The 23,945-nt window shown below is 37.1% G+C and overlaps 1 protein-coding gene across 1 annotated transcript in view; it reads left to right on the top strand.

Moving 5' to 3' along the window:
• CTNNA2 (catenin alpha 2) overlaps positions 1 to 23,945 on the top strand; it is a 495,930-nt gene that overhangs the window by 110,309 nt on the left and 361,676 nt on the right. The window contains exons 4-6 of the mRNA XM_086747020.1: positions 11,664 to 11,830; positions 15,690 to 15,809; positions 18,970 to 19,236. Of these exons, the coding sequence (XP_086603146.1) occupies positions 11,664 to 11,830; positions 15,690 to 15,809; positions 18,970 to 19,236 (554 nt within the window). The remainder of the gene's footprint in view (positions 1 to 11,663; positions 11,831 to 15,689; positions 15,810 to 18,969; positions 19,237 to 23,945) is intronic.

The raw sequence follows: 23,945 nt of genomic DNA, 5'->3' as shown, positions 1-23,945 counted from the left end.
AACCTTCAGCCAAAGGGAAAGACAGTTTTTCTCCTACACTGCCACCATTAGCCTGTCCTGTTGGTTACTAACAAACTTACTCAGTAGAATGAATTTTTTTTTAAGTGTTGTAAATGAGGCAGTAAACTATATTTTCAATTTTTAAAAGCAAGATTTTCTTTGTTCAGAATGTAATTGTAAATACTGCTGTAATTCACCTAAAAATTGGGAACCTTGGATTCTGATCCATGTTACCAGGATTATTTTGCTACGTACCCAGACACATTTAATGAGAAAGATGCAAGCAATCCTTGGAGCAATAAACTTTTTCTGGGGGTCCTCCTTGCCTAAAGTATATTTCCTTCTGTGCTCTTTTTTTTTGACTGCATTTTCCATGGCAGTCATCCAGCTTTAAAAAGCAGTTGTGAAGAAGCTTCATTCTCCCATCCAGATTAGGGTTTAATTTTGGATATGGGTTCAATTTTGGATATGGGTTTCAGAAAGTGGTAGTAGATGAGAGAAGTAATAAAAATGACAGCATGAAAATTTGAAATACACTTCCTAATGTCTGAATCCTAAAAGGTGTTAGTCCTTGTCTGGAGTACATTTTTACATATTACAAGGGCAGTATTCTGAGTAATACTTTAGAGTGAGGCAATATAAAATGTTATAATCAAATAACATGTGCTGCTTTCCTCTGAGAAGTGTCAAATCATTGTTTTCTGATCACCAGCTGTCTCATTTTCTCAGTTTTAGTCCCTTTATCAGGGACAAAGATTTTAAACTTTAAGTCTGCAAGTTCTTATGGCTGATGTTTGTATATGAAAACTGGAAAAGGAGACTGTTCTGTAGTGCCTATGGAATTTAGAATTATTTTTATTGCTACTAAAAATAAAAGTCTAGACTATTCACTCATGTTGATTTGTGATGTTTACAAATCTCATTATCCGTAATTGTCCCGACTTTGACTTTCAGAGCTGTGCTTGGGTTTTTTGTATGTTTGTTTTAATTACAGATAATCCAGTTTATATCCTCTGTTTACATTATTATGTGATTTTACAGTATTTCAGGGAACATATGTTGTTTTTCCACACGCAAATGTATCAACTCTATCTTCCTTTCACCTGTTCCTTCTGGACCTTATGGTTCTAAATTCCTCTTAATTTTATTACTTTGATCATGCAGTTTATGGCGAACTTGCTAGATATGATTGTCCACAAACATTTACCTGAATTAAACTGCTGTTCAGTTAATCTTTATATATTTCTCACTGACTGAAGCAGTTTCCATTTTCTCCTTTCAGTTGTCTTGTATTGTGCTCTTTCCCTATTGCTTCTACATCCAAGAATGCTTTCCATGCAGGAAAACGCTCTTTGTGTGTGTTCCGAGTCGGCATAGCTAGTACATAAAATAACTGTGAGCACACTGAGGAGTGTCCTGCATAGATACCTGCATGTGGCAGAAATTATGATGAATTTGTAGAATAACATTGAAACAAAAAGAAATAGGTATAAATCCATCATTAATACTGTATTTTAAGAAATAAAAGTTTCAAAGTTAGAGGAAAGAGGTTCTAGAATGACCCAGGTAGGGTTATAACAGAGGTAGAAGGTGGTGAGGGAGTTGTAGAGTAAATCTTTGTGACGCGTACTGGAGGACTACACTATGATTGCAGGGGGAAGCAAGTAGCGAGATGTGATGGTGTAGGAATCCTTCCAGTCCCATGCTCCTGCACACAACATGATCTGGTTGAATGTAAGGACCATACACAGCACTCACAAAGTCATTTTGGCCCATTTTTAATTCTGTCCAAAAGATACCTTGAGGTTATGTGGTAGGACAAAATTTTTATTTTCTTGTTAATTTGTCTTTATTTCCACTTTCCTTTTCCTGTTTTTCCTATTTCACTTTTTTTTCCCTTCGCATTTTGGCTATGATTCTCTTTTTTTAAAATTTTTTTTATTTTTTATTTTGTATTTTTTTTTTAGCTCAATGAGAGGTGGAAATACTCAATTACCTCTAAATATGCAAGTGTAAGGAGCAGAGCTGCTCTAGTTAAGGTAGTGTAGAAATCTCTATGGATTAATACACCTGCTGACAAATGCATTGAGTAGATGCAATTGATGAATATTCCTGACAGTTAAGCACAATTTTTAGGTCTCTCCTATTTATTAATATACTTCCATGGTGACACCAATGCTTGCAGCTCTCAGTAATGACTGTTGTTTTTTTTTTTTTTTCTGTTCTCATTAAAAATCTAACAATAATCATGTATTGTTTATGAACCTTTTATTGTACAAAACATACTGAGGTGCCTTTCTGTGTGTTAGTGGTGGTCCCTAGGTCAGCTTTGTGTTTTGATCCCTGCACCAGAGTGTAATTTCACTGTACGAAGTTCAGGAATCTCTTTATCTCTGCACAGAAGCTCTTGCAGTTTTGGAACAGTCACGTATCGTACGTAGTTATATAAGGCACTATATTATATTGACACCTGTATGATACGTGAATTCCAGTTGAAACTGGCAATGAAGTGTGAGGGTATGAAAATGTTTCCAAATCAACTTTAGATAAAAGATCATTATAGCCTGTGGAATTTTTTTTTTTTAGCTTTTTTTTTTTTTGGTCTAATTCCCAGTTTGGAAAGATAGGTTTAATTTTCATGTAGATTGATGCTTTTGGGCATGGTTTCAGAAATCCTTGATAAGTTCTTTCATGGTGCAAAAATAACTGCATTGGGTCTCAAATATAGCTTACCATACATAATGTGTGCAGATTATATGAACAGATAGTAGAGATTAAATAACTTAATTACTTAAAAGTGCTGTTGTACCTTCTGTCTCTTGCTTTATGTAAACCTGTAAGTGCTCTCCTTTGTATTTTTTGTCTTATCGTAAACCTGTACCATAGACCTTTCCTGACCCTCTTTGGTCTGCTTTTCTCCATTCTCATGCTATCTCATACTGGAGTACCTTTTTCCATTTTTCTATTTAAATTTTTCCTGTCTTGACCACAAAACCCTAAATTGTCTTGACGTTAAGATGCCTGTTCTCTTAATCCCACTCAGGGTGTTGGGGAAAGCCTTTTTTACTTTCAGCAATGTTTATTTCCCACATTTTTAATAATGATGTTAAGAATATGCTCTATGCCTTTCTCATTTTCATAGTTTCCCCATTTCCTTTCTCTCAGGCTCATTGGAAAGCCGGGGGGTCAGCAGGCAGCAGTAACTCTCGCTGTATTAATCCCCAGGCTACAGTGGGCTTGGAAACGTGCTCAGAGCCAGGTGGTCCCTGCTTCTCTTGCTGCTTCTGTCAAGTCATTCAGAAATAGGAACCAAGTATAAGAAAAAGCATAAATTATCAGATATATAAAGCAATGCAAAAGTGACCCCTTAAAAGACCTGATCAGTCCCCAAGACTGATCAAGCCCACCATCAGTCCTGCCCACCTCCTCACACTGCTGCTTCCCATAACGTTCATAACTTGCTGCTCCTTCTGTTCTCAGAGCTTGATGGGAATTTTTGATAAACTTTGTTCAGAAAACGTGGCTTGCTGGAAAATATCAACCCTTTGAAACTGAAGCTTATCTCAAAAAATATCAATTTCAACTAAACTTTTATTTGGGCAATTTTTTTTTAATCTGATAATAGAGAAGGATGGAGCTGATTCTAATTATGATTTTTAACTTAGTTCACAGTGCCCAGGGCATAGATATAATCTACCCACTAACTTGCTTGGCTATACAGTATTTGTAAGCTTCTTCAAGCCCCGGAATGAAAGTAATATCCAGAATGATGGAATCTGTCTGCCTAATGGAGAATGCCACAGTAGTGTTCTTAGAGCGAATCCTTTGCCATGCCTGTTAGGAAGTTGTGTGTGCTTTTCAGTTGTTGTTCCTTTCTATACCTGATGTGTTTCACTCAAATTTATTAATCACAATTCTCTTTACAATTCATAATTGTTATGCAGAAACTCATTAAATTATTATATTCAACACTTTAATTGCTAGGACTCATTTTTTTTTTTGGTCGCTTACATTCATTTTAATCCTTTTTTACAATAATTATTCTAATAACTTGCTATGCACAGGTCACTAAAAAGATGGCAACTTTTTCTAGCAATTGCCACTATAGTTAATTGAATAGTTTTGTACTGTTTATGTGATGAAATATTCTACTCATTTTGAATGTGCTTCTTGTCTTAGCTCTGCAGCTATCTGGTAAAGAAGGGAACGCTTCTTATTTTTAAGTAGAAATCCCAGTTTTTTAGAATAAATATAGAAGTTGCAGAAAAACTAGTAGCTGAACAAAGAAACAACAGGCTTCCTGCAGTGCTGAATCACACACCTCAGTGTCTTCTGCATGGCAAAAATATCTTCTGCTTCATACTGATTGTTGAAGGACAGTACTGTCACTTTCAGTATCAGAACTACTCAAACAAGTGCACCCAAGTTTCCTTAGAAAAGATGTTATTGGGTTCCCTCCTGGCTGGAGTGTGAGAGCAAGCTAGCCTGTGTGCAGCCATGGACCATCTGTTTTATCAGGCCGCTGGAACAAAGCAAGGAGAGAGCCAAGTTGGCAACACAGAGGCTACTCTGAGATAAAAAGACACATTTTCCTTTTCTTGTGTAGAACACTGAAGTTCAGCTGCATGGCTTTTGACAGGATACAGAAAAGACCACGTTATAATTTAGTTCAGTTTGAATTTTTAAATTTGCTTCTGTGCTTATTGATATCTTTAGTCCAGTGTGTTTTCATGTTCCCTACCACCAACCACCGTTACAGAATCATTAAGGTTGGAAAAGACTTCCAAGATCATCAAGTCCAACTGTCAGCCTAACACCACCGTGTCCACTAAACCATGTCCTGAAGTGCCACATCTACATGTTCTTTGAACACCTCCAGGGATGGTGACTCCACCACTGCCCTGGGCAGCCTGTTCCAGTGCCTGACCACTCTTTCAGTAAAAAAGTGTTTCCTAATATACAACCTAAACCTCCCCTGCCACAATTTGAGGCCATTTCCTCTTGTCCTATGTTGAACATCTAAAATGTTCCTGTTGATGTTCATGAGCTCTCCAGTTCAGTGAAGGCTAATCCGTTGTTTAGTTTATCCCTGAAGGATGTTAAACTGCAGAGCAGCTGAGAGCTGCAGACAAAGAGGGATTAGAAATGGTAATGTATTCTCGCATCCAAAATAATTTACTTTTGAATTGAAATTTAATGAATATTTTATTGTACTTAAGTGTATCAGTGATGTTTTAAATGCAATATTCATCTGACTATTAATTAGAAAAGTTCTTTCTAAAATTTAACTTTTGTGAAATAATGATTTTAAATTGTCATAGATATGTGCCTAAATATCTTAAAGTACTGTATTCTTGGTATTTTACTGTCCCTTAGGAAAGAAGTAGTTGGTTTAATTAAATGAAGTGAATAAATGGTGTGCTATTGAATCTAAATGTGAATATTGAATATTGAATCTAAAATACATACAAAGTTTAAGAACATCCATTGTGCTTTAAAATACATGGTGATTCATCATCTATCACGTTATCTAAATGTCAAACATAAAGTGAGTCAAATTTAAGTGAACGAGATTGTCTGTGTAATCAGTTCCAGAGAGACATAGCTCTAGGAGCTGAACTGTAATGGGAAAAGATTGGGCCAGATCCTATATGGCCTATTCTGGCCTTGAAATCTATTAATACGATGAGAACAGTGGTCATTCTTCCACAGACAGAGAACAAAATCCCAACTGCAAGTGAAATGGGAAATGAGTTTAGGGGACATAGTAGTAAAGATTTAGATGAAAAGTATGAGTGAAGGGGGGAAATGAAGATTTAACAGCAATTTGTGTGAAACTTTGGGAATTCTGAATAGTGTTTCTAATGCATATTTATATTTACTAAGCATATAGCATTTTTCAGTATGAAAGTACTCTACAAATTACTTCCTTAATTTTAACAAATGATTGTACAGTGTCAAATAGAGATTACTACTGAAATGAACTATTTCTTATTATGGAGAATGGATTTTCAAGTACTAAAACCAAAATATAATATTTTAAGATATGGGGTAAATAATCAATATGATTGATGATTGAGACTGGCCCTGAGGAGAGGGACTTGGGAGTGCTGGTGGATGAGAAGCTCAACGTGAGCAGGCAATGCACCCTTGCGGCCCAGAAGGCCAACCGCATCCTGGGCTGCATCAAGAGGAGTGTGGCCAGCAGGTTGAGGGAGGTGATTCTCCCCCTCTACTCTGCCCTGGTGAGACCCCACCCGGAGTAGTGTGTCCAGTTCTGGAGCCCCCAACATAAGAAGGACATGGACCGTTGGAGAAGGTCCAGAGGAGGGCCATGAAGATGATCAGAGGGCTGGAGCACCTCTCCTATGAGGCCAGGCTGAGAGAGTTGGGGCTGTTCAGCCTGCAGAAGAGGAGGCTCTGGGGAGACCTGATAGCAGTCTTCCAGTACCTCAAGGGGGCCTACAGGAAAGATGGGGAGAGGCTGTTCAGTAGGGCCTGTTGTGACAGGACAAGGGGTAATGGTTTAAAATAGAGGGAGGTAGGTTCAGATTAGATATTACAAAAAAAAATTTTTTACAATGAGGGTGATAGAACACTGACCCAGGTTGCCCAGAGAGGTGGTGGATGCCCCATCCCTGGAAACATTCCAGGCCAGGTTGGACGGGGCTCTGAGCAACCTGATCTGGTTGGAGATGTCTCTGCTCCTTGCAGGGGGGTTGGACTGGATGGCCTTTGAAGGTCCCTTCCACCCCTAACCATTCTATGAGTCTGTTAAGTAGGAGGATTATAGGCAGTGAGAAACCAACTGGCAAAGAGAGGATTTAGTCCGTTATTCTTGAATCAGAAACTTGACAGTTGGCAATATACTGGAATGGACAGTAATTGGCCCTACACTATTTGGTGAGTTTCTACACAAGTCCAAAGAGGATAAAATTGCAGATCTTTGCATCCTGAAGGGTTTGGTTTTATTTGTTTCCAAAAAGAGGCAGCATCCGTGAGGAAAGGATTAAAAACCTGCTTACATAATTTAAATATACCCTACTAGCACTTATGGGTTATTCATATTTATCATTATCATTTAGTGTCGTCAGCACTGCTCTATATGGAACCTGCAACTCAGTTTGGGTCTATAAATTATTTTATTTTAGAGTAGCTTCATAACAATACTTTTGCTTCAATTACAAAGTGACTGCTCTAAAACACTTCTAATTAGATCATGGATCAGTTGTCATGTCTTTTTTTTTTTAATCTTGGACATGTAGAACAAAAAGAAAAAATCTAAAAGAGATGAATTAATTAGACCAATAGCTTTAGTAATTTTTTCCATTTGAGAACTGCTCAGGAATGGTACATACGATCAAGCTGTCATTGTTTCCTTAATTATTTCTAGGTGCTTGGAGTATTGTCAGCGTCCCCTACTGATCATAGCTGTTCTTTAGATTGCCGCTTTGTGCCCACCATCTTCTGTCTCTTAATAAAGACTTCAAGGCTTTGGAAAAAAGTCATTTTCTCATGGAAATGTCATTTCCTCACCATTAAGAGCTTCCTTTCTTAATAGGTAGATGCTTACCTTTAAGTTTATTTATAATTTTAAAAGTTCTAGTAGCTCAACACAGCATTGTTATGCACTTCTACAAAAAATTAAAATGCCACTAACCAACACCTCGCAATCACTCTTTACTCTTTTCCTGTATGCCAGACTAAAATAGGAATTGCTTATTGGAAGATGTAGATCTGATCATATCTTCTTTATCAGTGATAAGTCCACTCAATGATTTCCATAGCAAATGGTGTATAAAAATTGGCAAATGTTCAGGTGTATAAATGAAATGCATCTATCTCTACAGGGCTTTTTTTTTTTTTTTTTTTTTTTTTTTTTTCCCCTCTTCATAAATTTCGAAATTACTTCCAGGAATATTTGCTTCATCTGTTTTACAGGGGTCAAGGTAAGGCTGACTGGCTCTGGATCCACTTTCTTTCCTTTCTCAAATAAAGGAGTGACGTTTGCTTTCTTCCAGTCCTCAGGAAGCTATCCCAATCAATCACTGTGATCTTTCAAAGATAATTGAAAGTGAACTGGGGCAGCTCCCTTGGCATCTGTGGGTGCACTCCATCAGGGCTCATGGACTTGGGCATGTCTGGTCTATTTAAATGATCCCTGACCAAGGATAAGCCTGCCTTCCTTCATTTCCACTACTCTCAGGGGCCTGGGGTTCCCAAAAAGAAGTCTTGCCTGTAAAGGCCAGTTATTTAGCCTAGTTATTAGTTTTGTAAATATTAGTGATCTGTTACTGAAATGACATCTTATTTGGAAAATCTGAGGGAAAATGTTTGGGTTGTTTTTTGTTGTTGTTTTTTTTTGAGAATTGGGTCTAAAAGACTCAATTTCTAGATGCTGTAGCTTTGTTAGAAGAAAGTGACTGAGTATGACTAAACCTAATCTGGCATTACCCCTCAGGGAAGGATAAATAGAGAAGGGTCCCCAGTTAAGTTCTATCAGAGCAAGCTAAGTGGTTTGATAGTGCTGTTGCGAGATGGTAACTGTAGGTTTGAACCTTCTCAAGCTCATGAGATCCCAGAACCTAAATAATAACTTTGGACGCATCATCTAGGCATTACTCAAGTACAGGAAAGTGGTTATTGTGTGGCTCTTGTCAGATTCATGGAATGGCTGAGTTTAGAAGGAACCTCTGGAGGTCATTTGGTCCAACCCCTGTGCTCAGGCAGGGCCACCCCCACAGCCAGCTACCCATGACCATGTGCAGGCAGATTTTGAACATCTCCGAGGATGGAGACCCCACAACATCCCTGGGCAGCCTGTGCCAGTGCTTGGTCGCAGTCACAGGCAAAAAAGTGTTTCCTGATGTGCAGAGGGACCCTCCTGTGTTCCAGTTGGTGCCTGTTGCCCCTTGTCCAGTCACTGGGCACCACTGGGAAGAACCTAGCTCCATGCTCTTTGCACCCTCCCTCCAGGTATTTCCTGGTAGTAGTACTATCAGTGATCATTAGAATTCAGAAATTAAGCTGAATTTCACTGTTAGGTTTTGTGGTGGTGGGTTTTTTTTGAGGGAGTGTGTTTTTTTGTTTGTTTGTTTTTTTTTTTTAATTTTCATTTGCTTTTTCTTTATACTGAGCACTTCTTATGTGGCGAAAAGGGGCTTTCTCCACCGAAGGTTCCAGGTTTTAAAAATCACTTTCTAACCCAACTAAGAGTCTTCATTTACAAAATGTAAATTAACTGCATGCTTTTATCTCAAGACAAGGTACCAAAGAATTTAGCGTGTGGGTCACAGCGAGAACACGACTGACGCTGTGCGTCTAGCAAAAAAAGTATGAATCCTGCAAGGTATCGGGTGAAGTAGTTCTCATGGCTGCAAATGATACATCCTAGAAAACTGCAGTTTTTATCACATCCAGTCCAGAAACCTAATTGTTTTATAGGGCTGCTGTAATGATTACAGGAATGGATATTCTGTGCAGTAAGAGGAGACTGAAGTACGGCCTTTAATCTGTCATGGTTCATCGCAAAAATGCATGAAGTGAGGAAGGGACGATAGGAAACACCGCGGAAGAATACTAACTTAAATTGAAGGACAAATGGGGCGTGAGCAGAAATGGATATAAATTATGTACAAACACAGTCAATATAGAATTAAAGTGTCTCTAATGAAAAAAACCTGTCAGATTCTGGAGTTCATTTTGGAATGAGTTTCCTCCTAGCAGTAGGATTAATTGAGGTTAAATGTCTGAGCTGCCTCTGAGACTGAAGCTTGATAAATTTGTGAGCGTAGTTATTATCATATCAAGACGGTTATTAATTATATTATGACATGACTGCAGTTGCAAGGAAGCAGACCTGATGACTCAAGATGTCTGTGTTTCTTGCATTGACCTAATTTTCACTGAAAGTAATTTAATATAGATTACAGAATAACTTGAAATGAATTTAGAAAGAAATGTAGAACTGAAAGTGCAGTTGGCTTTTTCCAGATAAAAAGGTTGCTCTGAAAAATAATTTGACTAGCTGTAGTTCCAGTATTACCTTTGGCCTACGTGCAGTTTGATGCCGTTGCTGGACAAGCACAGAAATATGTTAATTGGCACGGAGATAGACAATCCTTCCTCCCCAGTAACGGCTGTTTTTCTAGGTTATTAGATTTTAAATTGTGAATTACTTGTTCTTTATCAGTTTTAAATAACCTACTGTGAACTTTTATAGTAATACTTTTTTGATTTGATGATTTGATTTTGTCAGTTTAATACTTTCTATTTAATTGTTTTCGAGAAGATTTATTTCACCTAACTTTAGCTTTCTAAAATTAAATAATTAATCCAAACTGTGTAAACTGTTTTGACCCTCCAGGTATTTTCCCTCAGTCCGCAGTGCCGATTTTAGAATATATTTGCTGTTTGTATCTCCTCGAATAGTCAAGCCTGAGAAGATAATTGGCCTGCTTGCTTTCCGGATGCCAGTGGCCAATTACCAAATATTATTTCCTTCTTTCATAGTTCAATATTAGTATTTGTCTGAAGCTACAGACTGGTAATTTGGCAGAAAAACCATAAAATCTCTTCTGTACCAAAATGGAAGTTAAGCAGTTTGTAGATATCTGATTCCAAAATCCAAGCTTGCTTTGCCTGTGATTTCACCTTGGATATACCTAAAATTCCAGTATTTTCACATACAAAACTTTTGTTGCTGGATGCTCAGAATCACTTCCATCTCATCTGAATCCAATTTAGAGCTTAAATAAGCTAAAGTCTTGCTGGGCTTTTCATACTGTTGCATCTGAGAGAGTTGGGGCTGTTCAGCCTGGAGAAGAGGAGGCTCCAGGGAGACTTTATAGCAGCCTTCCAGTACCTAAAGGGAGGGAAAGACGGGAGAAACTCTTCAGTAGGGCCTGTTGTGACAGGACTAGGGGTAATGGTTTTAAAATGGAGGGAGGTAGATTCGGATTAGATATTAGGAAAAAAATTTTTACACTGAGGGTTCTAGAACACTGGCACAGGTTGCCCAGAGAGGTGGTGGATGCCCCATCCATTGAAACATTCAAGGCCAGGTTGGCCGGGGCTCTGAGCAACCTGATCTGGTTGGAGATGTCCCTGCTTCTTGCATCCAGGGTTGGACTAGATGACCTTTGAAGGTCCCTTCCAATCCAAACTATTCATGATTCTATGACTGAGGAGCAGGAAGGAAGGAGAAAGGTATAGTTGGAAAGCAGAATTGTAGAGGGGTGCAACTGGGATGATGCTGTTGGGGTGCTCTGTTCTCTCTACCAGCGCAGGAGAGTTCTGTATTTCCGTAACAGACACTGCTGGTTTTCATATGTTGGGCTGATTGTGCTTGGCGTTCTGTCTTAGTGGTTTGGTTTCCTTTTCAGTTGTTACAAGTGACTTCTCTAGAAGAACAACGGTTTGAGAATAAAATAAAAAAGACAGTGTGTATCACGGCAGTATCTGCACATGTTTTTTTTTTTTTTTTTTTTAAATATTTCTCCTAAGGAATTCAATATTCATTAACTAAGCCGTTATTTTTTATTCCTAACAGCAATTAATTTATTTAGTGAGTTGTTTTTACTTTCAGAAAAAATGTGCAAGTGTAAAACTTATCTTTAACTACCTTTTTGTTTTTTTTTTTTTTTTTTTCCCTCCAATTCTAGGAGAAACAATGAGAATTGCCTCTTCGGAGTTCGCTGACGACCCATGCTCTTCAGTGAAACGGGGCACCATGGTGCGGGCTGCTCGTGCCTTGCTTTCTGCCGTCACCCGCTTGCTCATCCTGGCTGATATGGCTGACGTCATGAGGCTTCTGTCACACCTGAAAATTGTACGCATTTTTAATGTTATGGAGTTTTTTTGCAAGTTTTGTGTGTAGAAAAATAGGGAACAAATCAGTAATAGATGTCACTGTTCACGTTTCCTGCTTTATTTCAGTACTTTTTTTAAAAGCACTGTGCATGAAGTGGGAGATAACACATTTATACACTAATCTCATTCATTTTCTAGCTTTGCAGCAACTAGTTTTTGGAGAGTTAAAGTAAAAATTTTCAGATGTCTTCAATGACTGGCCTGGTACTGCTGTTAAGCAGCTCTCTCTGAACTGAACAGATGCACTCACCTCTCATCCAAGGGTTTTAATCTCAGTACTTGTGGAGTGCTGCTATCTTGTGGCAGAGTTTAGGTACTACAGTTGTTCTACTTTTTATTTTTCCTCTGCATTACTTCTGAATGTATCAAAAGTTTGAATCTTTAATTTGGAGTGAAAGACTAGTACAAGTGTCTAATCAGTCATCAAAGAGGAAAAAAAAATAGAATAATGATGAATTAAAGATTACCAGATAGTTTGGGATGGATTTGTATTCACTTCTGGCTGCCACCATCCATGTTTTCATACAGGTGTATTAAAGGAGTTTGCAGTTGAAACTGGGAATGTAATTTTTTTTTTTTCCTAGTTATTGGACGTTTCACTTTTATTGCACACACAAATAAAGAAAAACGTCCAAAACAAAATAAAATTTAGCAGCAACTCATATACAAAATATTTAAAGCCTGCCCGAGTCCATGTATGAGTTTAGCAGAAGAGGAGAGTTACTGCTTTTTAATAACTGTTCAAAAAGTATTTTATTCTTTTTTATTTATCTTTTTAACAGTGTAACTGTACAATGATATTATGTTCTGGAAGAACAATGAGAACCCTCAGCTTGCAAACCGTGCAGATAAGCTAAATAGCTTGAAAACGGTTTTCATAATGAAAACGGCAGATTTTTCTCCACCGCTTCTGGTGAGCTCTGCTCTAACGAGCAGGATGCTGCTCTTGTGATTGTCAGCACGTGGCTCTGCTTATGTGCAGTGCAAGCATTGTCCCTTTTGACTATGCTTTTAATTTTTCCCCACTATAATACTCCTTGCAACAGTAATTCAAATAATCCTTTGCTAGTGAGACTAACACTTCAATATTATAAACAATAGATTTTTCTAAAAATTATGATTAAAACTCAGATTCAAGCTCTTTCATCGGCAATGAGAAACATTGTTCTCAGATCAGAGATTTTTCTTCCTTCTGTTACAGCAGTGTGCTATGTTATTTAAAACAGAAATGTCCAATACTGTTTTGATAGTGGGTGTATTTACTTACACAGTTTGCACCCTGGATTTGCAAGGGCAGCATATGGCAATGTGGTTTGTAATCTCTGCATTTGTCAGATGTTATTATGAATCCTGTTTCCAAGAAGCCAGATATCTCTGTGTTTATCAAAATTCAACTTAAGGACCTTAAATTTGGTTTTTGTTTTTGTTTTTTTTTTTTTTTGTTGTTGTTTTGTTTTTGTTTTTGGTTTTTTTCCAAATTAGAGAGGATAATTTATTTCTGAGGATTGACAGTGTAAATATTTATATCTTACCATTTTACAACGCAAATCAGTTTTAGATAAATAAAAAGTAAATTCTTAGAGGGGGGGAAAACTGTTTGTGGTTTACATTCAAAGGTAGCATTCAAAGACTGGTGTAAGTTAACCATAAAATTAATAAACTGAAAGCATTCTACGTGTCAGATTTATGAAGCCTGATTTATACTGAAAGGTACTGTAATCAATTTTCACTGAAAGCATGTCACAGGAGTGAGTTACGCTTCAGACTTCATGGGAAATAGTGCATTTTAATTAATGTTTTAGAGTGAATGTATGCAGATGCTTTCTGGAGAAGGACACTCGGTCATTTCTTTCAGATTCTCTTTTGCATTACTAAAATTAGTAACACTCAAAGTAGCATATACTAATAAAGTATGTGTGCACATAGAGAATTAGGAGTCTGTTGTAATGAATTACATGCCAGTTCATCAGAGGAACACATCTGTACAGTTGAAGGCAGCTGTGGTTTTTTTGAGGTATGGAGGACTTGCTCCAATGTGAATTTGTAAAAGAAATTATAACAACAAAGGAGTTTGTGGTCATGTCCTTTCAAATACTTCTCATAACCGCTTCCTTCATTTTGGAATTTCATAGGCTTGAGCCCAGACTGACACTATACAGTATGATCAACATCTTTTGAACTCTGATTATCAGAGTGGACTCTGTAACAAATCCTTTAGCAATTTTATTTAATGGGGGGCTGGCAGGACTTACCAAAATGTGTACCTGTTTGTCATGCCTGTGCTTGGCATTGCAAACATATTAAAGATGAAGGTTTCAGGTATTTTAATATAAATGCTTCTTGATATGAAAGGAAGATGTTTGTATTTTGCAAGGAATCCTTCAAGAAAAAAAATAGTTAATACAATGACACTTTCATAATTTGTGTTAATGGTTAAGGCAGTCAGTTCAGTTTTTAAAACAGTTGTTCTTTTTAAGAGTAAAGGAAGAGATAATTGAAGAGGTGTGGCTTGGGACTCTCAAGCTTACTATAAAATTTCCAACTTAGCAACTATGGATTTATGTGCTTGAATTATGCCTTTCCATATAGAAATGTTTGGGTTTGCTACTCTACTGACCTGTAATTTGTGGATATTCTTAAATCTGCAGTAAGTAGGTAAAAGCTCACAATAAAAATATTCTCTCTCACTGGTAGGAAAACACAGAGCAACACAAATTATAAAAAGGCAGGTTCTGCACATAATTGTGCCTTTTAAAATTCATTAGACACCAGCTACTGCTGAATTTATGGATTCCCAGCAGCGTTGGGGAGAGTAAGCTGCAAACCTGTCCTCCTCCATAGGAGCAGGTCCCCATCAGAATTGGCTGTTTCTCTTTGAGGGGAAAATTTCTCTGTTGTTGAAAGCCTATACAGGTCCTCATGAATTGAAGCAATAGGTTTTAGAAGGATGAATTGCAGCTTTTCAGTTCTCAATCTTTTTTCTCAGAATTGTATTTTTCTCTTGTGAGGGCGAGAATTACAACTTCGAATTCTTATCTAGCCACAGGAAAATTTCCTTCAGTTATTGTATGAAAAGAACATTTTATCCCTTCACTCATTTTTTTTTTCTTGCTGTACATAAGGTAAAGTTTCACAACAGATTTTGTAGATTAACCTGTTGGTATAACTGGGGTTTTATATCTTTGAGTGTTAGCTACAGGATGACTGAGTAACTGCAGGTATGTTTTCTGTGCTAGATTTTTTCTCAGTTCTAAAGTTACAGAAAAAGGAAAGCTGAGAGCTGAGAAAAAAATACATAATAAATATATTCTGGGTTGAATCTATTGTTGTTTCATTTATTTCACAAAGATACAGTGTTTCTATATATCAGTGGAAATTGAAATCTCAGTGGTAAGCTTGAGTTTCCTTTTTAAAAGTTATTTCTTGTCCACAATTACTAACGTCTCTTTGTTTTCCCATAAAGCCTGTAGCACGCCTTAAGAACATATTCATCTGTTTTGTTTTAAAACCCACAGATATTAAACATTTCATCTGATAAATGTGAGTGGGGAAATTAATATAGTTATGCCTGTTACATTCGTTTCACATGATACCAAAGTACGGTAAATGGAAAGTAAGGCAGAATGACAATCAGACAGCTTCTTTATTAAGAAACCTAATTAAAGTTAGTGGGACAATCATAAAGCCACTGTACAGTGATGGATGTGAAAGCTAAATTTGGTCCATATAATAGAAAGTATTGGGTAGAATAATTATAGACTTTGTCAATGAGTGCACCCGGATTAAAATGCTAACCCAGTCGATGTATTATGTTCTAGGTAGAGGAAGCACTAGAAGCAGTGAAAAACGCAACAAATGAGCAAGATTTAGCAAATCGCTTTAAAGAATTTGGAAAAGAGATGGTAAAACTGAACTATGTAGCTGCTCGACGACAACAGGTGAGTACCTTTTAAAGCAGTGGTTGAGAAAGTCTTGGTTCTGAAGATCTTGCGTTTTATGTCTGGTTTAAAATGTAAAATAAGTAATTGCTATATCTTGGCGTATAATTCAATCACATGGATTTTTTTTTTTTAATATGATGAAGTTTTTAAAAATGCCATTTCTTTAATAATATTTTCCCAGTGGCTTCAATTAGTAACAGAATGAAGGGTGAAAAGGCAAGTGATTCAGAAAGTTAAGGATAGTTTTCATTTGATGATTATTCCCATTTAATTCTAACCTGTGCCGATTTGAGGTCACTCTGACAGCTGGTAGAGCACGAGCGCTTTGATAGTCTAGTATAATTAAAATTCAGGAAAAAGAGAAATCTACATTGAGTTTAAAACTTCCGTTATTAATTTTCAGATACTTAAAAAAAGCAAGTACTCAATTCATTCCTTACTAATGCAGATGGAAAAAAGACCAGAAAGTCACGATAACATTTATTTAATGACTACAATTATACAACTTTGCAGTAAAGATAACTTTCTCCAGAATAGTGTTCTTTTATGAGTCCACATGATGCTGTCACTGTGGAGTTGCAGAAGTCCTCTCCAAATTCAGTTCTGTTTGAATATCACCAATCATTTACGGGGATGTAGTCTTTGTATAGCACAGCACACCAGATTTTCCATATTCATGCCTCCATGTACTTTATTTTCTGCATTACAGTAATGACAATTAACTTCTATATCACTATTGTATCTTTTAGTGAAATCCAACATTTTCAGAGTTATACTGAAAATTAAAAAAAAAAAAAGTAAAATCTAGTCACTATATGAACAGTGCTATTCTGTATGCTCAGACACTTCACTTGTGGAAATGCGGCTACAAATAAGGGAAAAAGATAAAAATGTGAAAGCTAATGAAGGTATATGTCTCTTAAGTTCTTACTGGAAGTATGAAAACATAACAGAAAATCTTAGTTATAAACCTTGTAAAATTTTTATCTTGATGTGCTGTTATAATTTAGCCCTGATCAGGACCAAGCTACAGATTTTTTTCACTCACCCCCCCCCGCCCTCCAAGGGAATGGGGGAGAGATAATATAACAAAAAAACTTGAGGTTTGAGATAAGGAAAGGGAGAGATTCTCAAAGTTACCATTACGGGCAAAACAGACTCGACTTGAAACTATTTCAGTTTATTATTAACAAAACCAAGTAAGATACTGAGAGAGAACCAAACCAACTTCTGCCATCCCCTCCCCAGTTCTGGGGCTTAACTTCAGTCCAAACTATTTTACCTCATTCCCCTGCTTCCGAGCAACACAGGGGAGGAATAGGGAATGGAGGTTACGGTCAGTTCTTCACACATTTTCTGCTGCTCCTTCCTCCTCGGTGGAAGAACCGCTCCCATTCCTCCCCTGCTCCAGCGTGGAGTCGCACCCACGGGCAGTCCCTCCAGAACAGCTGCCCCAGCGGGCCCTCCATCAGCCACAGCCGCCTTCAGGCATCTGCCTGCCCCGGCATGGGGTCCTCCACGGGCTGCAGGTGGATCTCTGCTCCTCCATGGGCTGCAGGGGGACAACCTGCTCCACCATGGTCATCACCATGGGGCTGCAGGGGAATCTTGGCCAGGAGCTGCATTACTCCTCCCCCTCCTTCTGAACTGACCTTGGCGTCTGCAGCCAGTCCTCTCAGAAGAAAAATTCTTGACAACAGGCTGGCAGACGCCTCTCAGGATCCTTTTTACATCTTATTCACATCTCATCTCCTCTCCACTTCTTGCAGCCAGGCCGGGCCGAGTTGGGCCCAGTCGGCCACCCGGCAGGGGGCCAGAGGGTGAGGCCTGCAAGGCCCACAAGGCCTCCGCCTCCCCCTCTCCGCCCCTGCTGTAGCTTCTTTTCCTTTCTTTTTTTTTTTTTTATTTTTAATTTCCCCCTTTTTATCACAGAGGTGTTATCCCTGTCAAAAATTGGCTCGCCCTGGCCGGTCACAGGTCTGCCTTAGACCCATCTGAGTCCACCAGACAAAGGGGAAACTTCTATCAGCTTCTCACAGAAGCTGCCACCATAGCTCCCCTCACTAAACAAAACCAGAAGAGGTGCATTTCTATAATGCCAGTAAGGTTTCCCATATAACTGGAAAATCTTGGCAGCATTAGAACTCACTACTTAGATGTTTGTACATTTTCCTTTCATCTCTTCTGCTTTACAACCTGATAAAGTTTTGAGGAATTTATTTCACTTGGAAAACTGTTATCTGTCAGTCATATGTGGTTGAAGTTAGTTAATGGGTTGAACCTATAAATCCAGAATACTTGGGTTCTTTTTTTAATTTTTGCCATAGGTTCTATGTGTGAACATGAGTAAACTATTCATCTCTCCAGGCTTATTTGTTCATCGTTTTAAAACAGAAGCAATAATGTTTTGTTACTTGTTATGAGTACTGTTAGGATTATCTTACCAGTATTTGAAAGGCTTTTATGGACAGAGTGATATATCCAGTAAATAAATAAATTAATGGATTAAATAGCAATGATACAGTGTCATCTTATTCTGGTAACATATTGCACAGTGTATGATGCTTGTTGTCAGGGGAAACAAAAGAAAATAAATGTCATTAAAGAGAACAGTAAATGAGATGAGGAATAAAACAAAGTAGGAAGGAGAGGCTAAAAATAACGAGAGGCATATTTATTAGGTCTTTAAGAACTTAAAAGCATATTCATCAATGTAATATTTTTAGTTTGATTTTTTTTTTTAAAGGTCCAGCTTGTGATTATTTTATAAAGGACATAGGTAGAGTACTTACAAAAATACGACATTTGCTGCAGCAGGATTGTTGCATTTGCATTGCCTTTATGGAATCAGCAGAGTGAATCCAGTCAATTGGGAAGAGTAATTTTAAATGTTTTATATAAATTTTCTATGGGTCTTTGAATAAAGGAAGCATATAGACTCTTTGATAAGAAGATACTGTGAGCAAAATGTAACGGCTGTAGCTATGCAGGAGGGGGATTTTTTTTTTTCTGTGATTTGTGGTAGATTCTGTCTTTGATTCCATCTCTCCAAAATCACTGCATGGTATTTATGCATAGATATTTAAGCCATATAGGTGACACAGTCTAACATGAAAACTTTCATTTACGGCTATAAAAATTGCATATTTTTGTACAGGAACTGAAAGATCCTCACTGCAGGGATGAAATGGCTGCAGCTCGAGGTGCCCTGAAGAAGAACGCCACTATGTTGTACACTGCATCCCAAGCATTTCTCCGTCACCCTGACGTTGCAGCAACTAGGGCCAACAGAGACTATGTCTTCAAGCAAGTGCAAGAAGCAATTGCTGGTATCTCCAATGCTGCCCAGGCCACTTCACCCACTGATGAGAACAAGGGGCACACTGGCATAGGAGAGCTGGCTGCTGCGTTAAATGAATTTGATGTAAGTATCGGAAGTGTATGGAAAATGAAGTGCTTCTCCATGAAATCTACAGTGCTTTTAACTAGGTGGGTCTTGAACAATACTAAGTTTCCTTTTTCATTCAGATCCATCTCCTCAAACTGCAGAGGCAAATGCAGACATTGATTTGTGTTATTCTTAATGAGGAATAAGTGTTTGCTGCTAATGGACGTGAATTATAAGGAGTTATTTGTGCTCATTTGCAGTGGCTGTGATAGAAAGAAGTAATCTTCTGCCCTTGGGTCCTTGAAAAATTGAGCTATGTCATTCCAAACAATACAAAGTCTGATTAATTTGGCTTTGTAGTTCTGTGACCAAGATCTGTGATTTTTTTGAATGGTGAAATCATGTTAGAAGGGAAGTCAGGACGAGAAAATAAACATGGTGATGGAGCTAAGCACCTAGAAACATTAACATTGAACTTCCGTAATGAATTATATTGATCAAAGATATGGAAAAAGCATCTTTCAAATACACTTGATGCTATTCACTTAACCTGCAGGTAGAGTGCTGCAGCCTCTATTTCAGAAATAGCTACAGTTTTGCTTAAGCAACTTCCTTAATTGTTTCACTGTTAATTTCATTACCAGTCTTATCTTATGATTTTTCCCTAACTTACAGTTGAGGACTGTTCTTCAGAAAGTGAAAAAAAAAACAAAACCAAACATGTCAGACAATATCTGAAAATATATTTTTTCTCTTTCATTCTGACTTTTAGGTAAGGGTTTGTTAAAATTATAATTAGAAAATGGTGCCCTTTTCACTTTGATACATAATGTTGCAATGCAAGCATCTGTCAGGAGCTACTTGATCATTCTGTATTTAGGGCTGAAAGTGGAGGTGTAGTATAGGTGATTCATCTCATGTCGTGATGGACTGGGCTGCTTCTCTGCATCTATGGCTCTCTGTCCTTGGGTCTACTTTGGAGGCAGTAGAAGAAAGGGCAGATGTTATAGGATCGGTGAAAGGTCAATGAGTAAGATACTGAAAAAAGGTGGAAAATGAGTATACAAATAACCGCAAAAGGAAAATGGGGCTAGAATTGGAAACACGACAGCAGAAAAAATGTGGATTGATGTAGGAAGAGACAAACACGGAGCTGAAACACTGGTAAAGCCATTCCGAACTACTGTGGGACCCAGAGGTTGACTCCAGTTCCATCACACTTTTCAAACAAAATAAATTATACTGCCTGCATCAGCTATACTGATCTTTAATGCCTGTGTTTCTAGATCTATAGTTTTTCCTGTAAAATTATTGTGGGTCAAGATATAAGGAATTCTGCATGGTTTTCAGGGCCTTCTCAGCTCACAGGTCTCTTACTGGTAAGATTCTGAGAATAGTATCTCATTTGGTCTGATTGTACTCTGACTTTTGTGTGGCACTTTGCATGTTATGGACAACAGAGGTTTGAAAAACAGTACGAGAAAACATGTGACAAACTGATGATACTGCTGCTCTCTGGAAAAGGCTGCCGTTCAATGCAAAGAGAGCTGTTGTGCTTAGTGAAAGTAAATTTAGTGAAGGCTACACGAGACATCTGATACTGTCCCCTGCCTCTTTCTGAGAATATTTGTTCATCATTTTACTCCTCAGGTAAAATCTTTTCCACTTTACGTCATGTTGCAGGCGTCATGAATGCGCGTGTGTGAGATGTATAGCCATAGTATCATGTTCTCTTCACAATTACGTGGGGGAAAACAGCCTGTCTTTTTTTTTGAGAAATTTCTCTAATTTTAAAAAATGAAATGAAAGATTTTCTTCTCTGACTTATTGAGGATACAGAGATTGAAACTCTAATTTTATCTACCTTGTAACTATATTTCCTGTTTTGCCTCACTGCTTAGGCATGGAATGAGATTTATTCACACCTAATTTTGTAACAGACATTCCCTAAACTACACGGAAAGCTGAAATTTAGAGCTGCAATGCTGAGATGATTGTGAATTTACCCTTATGTTTTACGTGCAAGAAAAATTACCAAACTAGTGAAACTGTCATGGGTAAAAAGATGGTGGAGAAAGAAGTTTGGTTTTTATGCTGGCAATGTATTACTTCAGCAAGGGAAAGGAAATTTATATTTTCTAGTGAAAATAATTTTACAGTATATTTATTTTACAGTATCAGTCATACTGACTGAGATCAATTTGTATTTGGTACAAAGTGCATAGTAAGCCTTGTATTATATGACAAGATAATTCTTCAGTATTAAAAATAAGTTTACAGGTTTTTCCATAATATTTAACACTTCTCAGGTGTCATTATTTTTAATTTTCAGAATCAGCATTCTGTGCCTTAACACTTCAAATAACTGCAGTGTAAATAATCTGAATACTTTATCAATCAAAATATCATCACATGTAATAGAAATAATTATTCTACCTATTTTAAGCACTTCAGCTATTGTGTTTAAGTAGGAGTCATGTTAATTGTCATACTCTACACGATGATGACTTGTGGTATAAAGTCACCTGTGAGTTATTAGCAGCAAAGTTTTGGAAAGAATTATTATCTATTGCTTTTCAGAGATAATTTATGAAGAGAGTTCACAAATTTATGAAGAAAATTCACAAATCTGTTTCTTATCATATTTTCTACTTTAGAGTACTGTTTGAAGTTGATTGATTACAGAAGTATGTGTTTAATCTCTCTTTTTTTTTTTGTCTTTTAAGTGTTTCTGCTTTAATTTTAGAACATTAAAATCCATATATTCCTGGATTTATTAGTAAAGTAATTTATTAGTAAAATTTGGTATATTTCTAGGTTCTTGCAGCAACTAAGGATGCACCTTTTACTCTTCTCATGAAACTTGCCCAAATTTATGCAAGTTACATAGAGAGCTTTCTTAAGAACTCATTGTGAATTCTGAAAATATTCTGTTTGTGCTGAGGAAATGGAGTTTTGGTCTGGTAAGTCTGCATAGGTCTCAGCTTTTTGGGTTATCAAGAAACTGCTATGTTGTCCCATGTTGAGTGTTACAGAATTGATTCATCCGGTACCCTCCATGCTCTCCCCATAGCTGTCATAGTGTTTACCAGAGACAGGACCCACCCATGGGGGTGATTAGCATGATTAGCTAATCCATTCAGAATATTGGACTGAGACTGTGATTTTTTAGTTTCTAGAAACATAGCTGTGTCAGTGGGATGTGCTGACAGAAATTTAGAAGTGCTAACCACTGCGGAAATTCAAATTCTAGGGGTTTCAAACAGGGCACTCTAATATTCTTAACATTTTAAACAATTTTAAACATTTTGTTTTATATTTTGACATGAAAAAAATAAGTAGTCATGTACTGTTTACATTATTTGGAACAATTTTTAAATATGAAAATATTTACTATGCATCCAGTATAGACCTATAAAAAGGAGTATTTCTATGTTTGGAGCAAGACGTGGATTGTCTATGGTAGATTATGAGTCAAGGATAAAATAAATTAATAGAGCCTGTGACTTAGAAAGGGAAGAGAAGAGAAATCTAAAGGAAAAAAAAAAAGGACCAAAAAACCTGCTTTCCATTGATGCTAAAAGCAAATATATTTCATCTTTTGTATTGCTCCAGAAAGAAAATATCAGAACTGGTGAGTCTGCTTAGCTGACCTTCTCCTTGAGTTTTGTGTTGTGTGAGTTTTGTTGTGTGCTTGTAATAAATTGGCAAGTTCTGCATCTGTCAATGGAGTAAAATTATATTGTATCTCTGAAAATGTATTTGTGATAAAAGTAATTTCTTTTTAATACATGTTAATCCAAACAGATACATCCTATACTTGATGTTATTTTAGTACTGCAATGATTTATTGTTTCTGTGTGTGTGCATACATAAATTTGTCTTTAAATTTGCTTACCAACAACATCGATCCATGTTATGTTGAATTGCCTGTGTGTCTCCTCTTTACTCTCCGATTTCAAAATCACATTGAGTGATGAATGAATATGAAAACCGTTTGGTTTATAAATAAATTGATCTGTTTGAGAATTGAAAGAGATGGTTAAAATGATTTTTGATAGAGGAGGTGTTTCTATATTTGAGATAGGTCCCACAGTACTGAAAATGTACAATTTTTTTTTTTTTGCTATGAGGATTTGAACAGAAAAACTCCAGGCAGAGTAACTCAGTCTTTAATAAGTTTTTGAAGAGTACAAGTCTACATTTGGGAGGTGACTACATGTGATGAGAAAGCAAGTGTCTGGTGACACTGGTTACTGTCCTCCAGGCTGTAAAATGAAGTTCATGCTTAATAAATAGACCATCATAACATTTCTTTAAGATTTATTAATAATTCCTTGGGAATATTTTGCAGGGCTAGTGAATGCAGTACTCTTCAAGTGGAGTGAAACGTCTGATAAGTGTGTAAAGAAAAAAAAAAGTCACATAGAAACTGAAAAGACAAAATACTTGGGTCTAACAATAACAAAATATACTTTACTTTTTGTAATAAAATTAACAGTAGTCAAAATGCAAAATAAAAGTACCAGACAGAAGAGATGCTGTATCATTAAAAGACTACCTTGAAAATGTTGTTGCTTTTTGGACAAATAACTGTAGTAGATGTTCAGTCTGAGAATGGATTTTGCAGAATATTTATGGAATCTCACTTTACTTCTAAATGTGTTCCTCGGAGAAGTGATTTGTGATGCTGGAGGTAAAGGGACAAAATGTGAGCTTCAAAATGAGAATACAAATGTGTTTGT

Source organism: Chlamydotis macqueenii, chromosome 4 (assembly GCF_036417535.1).
Source record: "Chlamydotis macqueenii isolate bChlMac1 chromosome 4, bChlMac1.mat, whole genome shotgun sequence".
NCBI lineage: Eukaryota > Metazoa > Chordata > Aves > Otidiformes > Otididae > Chlamydotis > Chlamydotis macqueenii.
This window is presented reverse-complemented; position numbering and strand designations above follow the sequence as displayed.